We start from the raw sequence: 6000 nt of genomic DNA on the forward strand, positions 1-6000 counted from the left end.
GTTGGACTCCACAAGGAATTGAGCAAATTCACCTTGCTCCCTTCTTTTGGAAAGGGGGGAGGGATGTGTTGGTTAAAGTTCAGAAATCAGGCAATGTGTGTCTGTCTGTTGTCTGTCTGTCTCTCTGTCTCTCTCTGTCTCTCTGTCTGTCTCTCTCTCTAGCTCTTCCTTTTTTTTTGTTGAAAGAAACGGCTTTGTTTCAAAGGATAATAAGAGGTTGAAAGATTTAACTCTGATCAAAGCAATGATCAATGATCAACTATGATTCCAGAGGACCAGTGATGAAGAAGCTTGCCCATCACCTAAGAGAGAAGTGGTAGATCAATATGGAGAATGAGGTATATTTTGGATATGCTTAATTATGGGGATTAGTTTTGCTTGACTATACTCATTTATAACGTGGGTTTTGTTTTTCTTTTTTCTAGAGAAGGGGGAAGAAGAAAAAATAAGTGATAATAGAAAAAAATAAATTTAATTTTCAAAAATTAATATTGGGGGAATAAGAAAGGAAATATTTTAAAATGAAGGTGATATTAAAATAAAAGGTATCATTAAAAGTTGAAGATAGTTTGCTATCAGTATTGATATATTAACAGTTGTCCAGCTTGGGGATTTTTAAGGAAGGCCAGAGTGGGAAGATAAACTGTTCTGAAGTCTGGATAGGACAAGCATCTTGGAATATGTTTTCAGCAGCCAAACTCCATAGAGGAAGCATTCTTTTATTAGACGTCTTCTAACCATACCTATAGCTTTTGGAGTTATGTCATCTGGCAAGTTTCAGAAAAGAAGGCATGAAGAAAGAACAGAGAGAGCGAAGGAGAAAAAAGAGGGAGGAAGGACTGAGAGAAAGCATAATACCCAGAATGTCCCAAAAAAAGCTTTATTCTGACTTTGCAATGTTCCAATAATGAGAGGGCCTCAAAAATGAAATAAATTGCTTTGCAAGGTAGTGAGTTCTCTGTCACCAGGGGAATACAAGTAGAGGTTGAATGGTTTTTTGTTAAAGGGCATTTCAGATTAGATTTAAGCATTTTATAGGGAGTCAGAGTTCATGACTGCAAAGTCCCTTTGCAATCTGTCTTGACATGAGTCTTCTTCCTCCCCTTCAAACTACTGTGGGTGGTTATAATCCTAATCAGTGACTGTTTCTCAGCAGGTACTTTTTATGGTTTTCTACTGTGGTGAATACCATAACTTATCCCTTTCTGAGGCTGGAGGGTGCAGGTATTATATAAAGCCACCATCTAATTAATAAGTAAACAATTACGGCTAACACATTTTGTCTTGCCCCCCCCCCTTCCTTTTGCACTGTTCTGGCACTACATGCCTTGCTTTTAACCTTTGCTGAAATGAATTATGCATGGGCACACCCAACATCATGTCCTAGAAGGCCAGGAGGGCACCGGGATCCAATCACCTAGCGGATGCCCTAAAGCAGTGGGTTCAAGGGAGGCTGTAGACTTTAAGGAGAAGGGACACTAAAGCTGGAAGCGCAACAAGAGCAAGTAATGTGGCTGCCATGGTTGCCGAGACAGCCATTATTTTTCCCATATCTGCAGATTGCAAACCCTTCCATTGAAATCTCATTTTATAGTTGGGGGAATAAATATTCATGCTGAAAGCAGGGAAGTGACTTGTCCAGGGTCATACTGAGGTAGAGGCAAGTAGAATGGAACTCAGTATGGGCTTGTGATGCCTTCTGTCAAATAAAGCCCACTGCACTTGTCCTGAGACATTCATACAGAGACCAGCTTACAGGCACTTAGGAAGTCAATTCAGTCAAAAAGAAAGATGGGAAAAACAAAGAAAAAAAAGTCATAAGCATTTCGATTTGTCAGTGGTTTTAAATTTCATAATCCGTTTTCAGGCCAAGAAGAAAGTTTAAGGATTGCTCCACCCCATCTGAGCCCTTCTTTCTCCAGGGTATATGGTTTGGCAGAAAGGGTGGGCCTGCCCCAACCCAGGCTGTGCTGGGGAGGCTTAGTACTCTGCCTCTCCTTCTGATCCCCTCCCCGGGAGGTAGGGACAGCCCCCCACCAGCCCCCTACACACATACAGATACACACACACACACACACACACACACACACATTCACACACACACAGACTGGCCTGGCAGTTCCAAGTCCCTCTGTCAGCTGGGACACTGCAGGAAGGCCTGCCAGCTCCAGCCTCCCCTGTTAGTGCTTCCTCCTTCTCTAATGTTCTCTCTCCGTCTCTCTCTCTCTGTGTCTCTGTCTGTCTGTCTCTCTGTCTCTGTCTCTCTTGTGTTTTCTCTCTCGGTGTCTGTTTCTTTGTTTCTCTCTGTCTTCCCGTCTCACTGTCTGTCTCTGCTCTGCCCGTCTTTGTGACTCTGCCTCTTGGTGTTTGTCTTCTATCTTTTTCTGTTTCTGTGTACCCGGGTTTCTCTTGTCTCGTCTCGCCTCTGTGTCTCTTCTTTGTCTGTTTCTCTCTCTGTTTCTGTGTCTGTTTCTGTATCCGTCTCTCTGTCTGGCTCTCTACGCCTGGCTCTATTCCTACGTGTCTGTCTGGGTGTCTCTGCGCATCTCCGTGTGGCTTTGTCTCCGGCCCGCGGCCGGCACAGCTCCGGTGGCCGTCCTGGGCCCTCCTCGACGGCAGCGCCCCCACCCCAGCCGGGCGCCCCCAGCGGGGCCGGCCAGAGCCGCTGGCAGGCGCCGATCCCGCCCCCGCCCCCGCCCCATCCCGCCAGCCCCGACTGCCGCCCGCTGGGCTCTAGGGCCCGCATCGCCCCTCCTGGCCGGGCCGGGGGGGGGGGGGGGGCCTCGGCCCCTGGGCCGCCCGCCGTGACAGGTGTGCGCGCCGGGAGGGTCGGGGCGCGCCCGGGGGAGGGGGGGTCGGGGCGGGCAGCCACTCACTGCGCATGGCGCCGATCAGCGAGTTGCCGTCTTTGATCACGTCTTTGATGAAGCGGTTGGTGCGCTCCAGCTCCTGCTCGTAGCCCTTGAGCCTGTCGCGGAACACGGGGCTGTCCAGGTAGCAGTCGCTGAACTCGAGCGGCGGGTGGCCCATGGTGCGGGCGCGGCCGCGGGCGCGGAGCGGCGCCACGCACACTGCCAGCGGAGCGGGGGGCCGCCGAGGGCAGCCTCCCGAGCCCGCCCCGACTCCTCCGGGGACAATCGCGACTGGGCCACTGCAGCCTGGCCGGGGCCGGGAGGCGGGCCGGGGCGAGCCGGGGGCGGGGCCTGCCGCTCGCCCGCCCCTCCCCGGCCTCCGCTGCTCCGCGGGCCCCCTCGGGCCCCCGGAGGCTGCCCGCGTCCGCTCCTCGCCCGGTCCCCGAGGCGCCCCGGGCCGGCCCCTCCGGGCTCCCCGACGCGGCTGGCCGGCCGCCGGCACTGGAGCCGTTCAGGCCGCCGGGGCGGCAGCCGCGGGGGGCAGGCGGGAGGGCTGGAGGAGGGCCGCGGGCCGGCGGCGGCGAGAGCCCCGCACGGGAGCGGCGGGAACCCGGCGCCTGCCTGCGGAAAGCGGGCAGCAGTGGGAGCGCTCCGGCTCCATCTGGAAAGCGAGGCGGCCTGGGAGTTGTAGTCTTTCCGCTTCCCAGACAAAGGACGCCACCCCAGCCCAAGCATCCCTCCTTCCCTCCCGGGCCCAGCGCGTGGGCGCAGGTGCCCGGCCGCGCCGGGAGGCAGAAGCGGCCCGACCTCGGCTTGGCTGTCCGCGCCCCGATGCTGTCCCCGCGGTGCAGGCCCCCGACGACCCCAGAGCCAGAAGACAGCAGGCCCCCGAGGCCCAGCTGCCCCAGGCCTCCCCTTGGACGGAGCAGAAGCCAAGGCCGAGCACGACTTCCCCAGTTGGAGCAGACATCAAGAGGGCAGACCTGGAACCCGCACCCACGATGCCCACACCCCACACGCTTGCCTCCGAAGCCTGCCAACCACGTGGCTGGCGGCAGTTGGTGCATGCTCCTCTCGCACCGCTTCTCCTCATTTGCCCCTTCCTTGGGCGCTCGTGGCCCCAGCCATCCGGGCACCACTTAAACGGTGCTGGGGCCCCACGAGGGGGCTAGCCAAGGGAAAAGCACACTGACCCCTTTCCCGGCCTTGCAGCTGACGCAAGTCAGATGATTGCCTCCATGCCTCAGTTCCCCTAAACACAAAGCGGAGCTCACCTAGGCATGCATTGGCTTATGATGGACTTCAAAGGCAAAGAGCTGCGTCAGGAACCCTTTGCCTCCCCTCACCATGGCTCTGCATAACGGCAGTCAACGCAGTGCCTGCCACCCTCGCCTCCCTTCATTTCTTTATCTTTAACATTCAAATGCAATTGGAGTCGTTACAAAAAATTAATAAAAACCACAGGAAAACTAGTGAATTGGAGGCCGTATAGAAATGCACGTTCCCTACTTTAAAGAGGGAAAGGTAAAACACGGCACCTTTCACAGGTGGCCTGTGAACCTTAAAACACCATATAAACAAGCTCACAGGAACAGAAAATCTGGTGTTGTGGGGTGTCAATAATCGCAGGAATTCAACATACACAAAGGCTTTGGCTTTGGAGATTAACGTTTACCACGCCCTCATTTTAGAAATAGGGAAACTGAGACTCAAAGAAGTAAAGTGACAGGGAGTCAATGTCAACCCTAAGACTGCAGTCTACATCAGCTGGTTTTTTTCACTACACTCACTTGAGTAAGTTCATAGTCATCACATTCCAAATGGCCCAACCCCAATAAAGTCCCTGAGCAGCAAAGTCAGCAAGTCATTCAACAAACATCTACATTAAACTACCACTGCCACATACTGTGCTAAGCCCTGGAGATACCCCTCCAAAAGGGAAAAAAACCAGCTCCTGTTCTTGAGGACCTTTTAGTCTGAGAAGACAGACGGCATGCAATCAAGTGCAGAGAAATCACATACCTGCAGGATAAATTGGAAATAAGGAACAGAGGGGAAGGAAAGACTTCTTATAGAAAGTGGGATTTTAGTGGGAATTTGTAGGAAACCAGGGAAGCAAAGACGTGAACAAGAGGAGGGACAGAATTCCAGGAAGGGAGGATACCCAATGAAAATGCCCAGTCACCTGGAGACCAATTTGGAATTATGCCCAAAGGGAAACAAAAATGTGCATCTCCTTTGATCCAGCAATACCACTACTAGGTCTATACCCTGAAGAGATGAGGAAAAAGGGTAAAAACATCACTTGTACAAAAATATTCATAGCAGCTCTGTTTGTGGTCGCAAAGAATTGGAAATCAAATGAATGTCCTTCAATTGGGGAATGGCTTAGCAAACTGTGGTATATGTATATCATGGAACACTATTGTTCTATTAGAACCCAGGAGGGAAAAAGAAAAAAAAATTAAAATTTAAAAAGTGAACTAATAAAATTAAATTGGGGAGGGGGGGAGAACCCAGTAGGGATGGGAATTCAGGGAACCCTGGAGGGATTTGCATGAACAGATACTGAGTGAGATGAGCAGAACCACAACAACACTGTACACCCTAACAACAACATGGGAGGGATGATCAACTTTGATGGACTTGCTCGTTCCATCAGTGCAACAATCAGGGACAATTTTGGGCTGTCTGCAATGGAGAATACCATCTGTATCCAAACAAAGAACTGCAGTTTGAACAAAGACCAAGGACTATTACCTTTAATTTAGGGGAAAAAAACTGATATCTTATTGTCTGATCTTGCAATCTCTTATATTTTTTGTTTCTTCCTTAAGGATGTGATTTCTCTCTCATCACATTCAATTTGCATCAGTGTGTACCAAGGAAACAATGTAAAGACTGACAAATTGCCTTCTGTGGGGGGGGGGGGGGGGGAAGTAAGCTTACAGGAAAAATTGTAAAACTCAAAATAAATAAAATCTTTAAAAAAAGAAAAAAAAGAAAATGCTCAGTCACTTACAAAAAGATGAATATTGATTGTACCTGTATGACCTATATTAGATTTCACCTTGTCCTGGAAAGGGAGGTAGAAAAATGTGCAACTCAAAATCTTATAAAAAATGAATGTTAAAACTATCTTTGCATG

At 50.7% G+C, this 6000-nt stretch overlaps 1 protein-coding gene across 1 annotated transcript in view; it reads right to left on the reverse strand.

Moving 5' to 3' along the window:
- The window catches only part of OPHN1 (oligophrenin 1), a 308448-nt gene extending 305363 nt beyond the window's left edge, over positions 1 to 3085 (reverse strand). Inside the window, exon 1 of the mRNA XM_074202349.1 lies at positions 2877 to 3085. Coding sequence (XP_074058450.1) covers positions 2877 to 3030 — 154 coding nt within the window. The 5' untranslated portion in view covers positions 3031 to 3085. The remainder of the gene's footprint in view (positions 1 to 2876) is intronic.
- Positions 3086 to 6000: the final 2915 nt, after the last annotated feature.

Source organism: Macrotis lagotis, chromosome X (genome assembly GCF_037893015.1).
Source record: "Macrotis lagotis isolate mMagLag1 chromosome X, bilby.v1.9.chrom.fasta, whole genome shotgun sequence".
Classification (NCBI taxonomy): domain Eukaryota; kingdom Metazoa; phylum Chordata; class Mammalia; order Peramelemorphia; family Peramelidae; genus Macrotis; species Macrotis lagotis.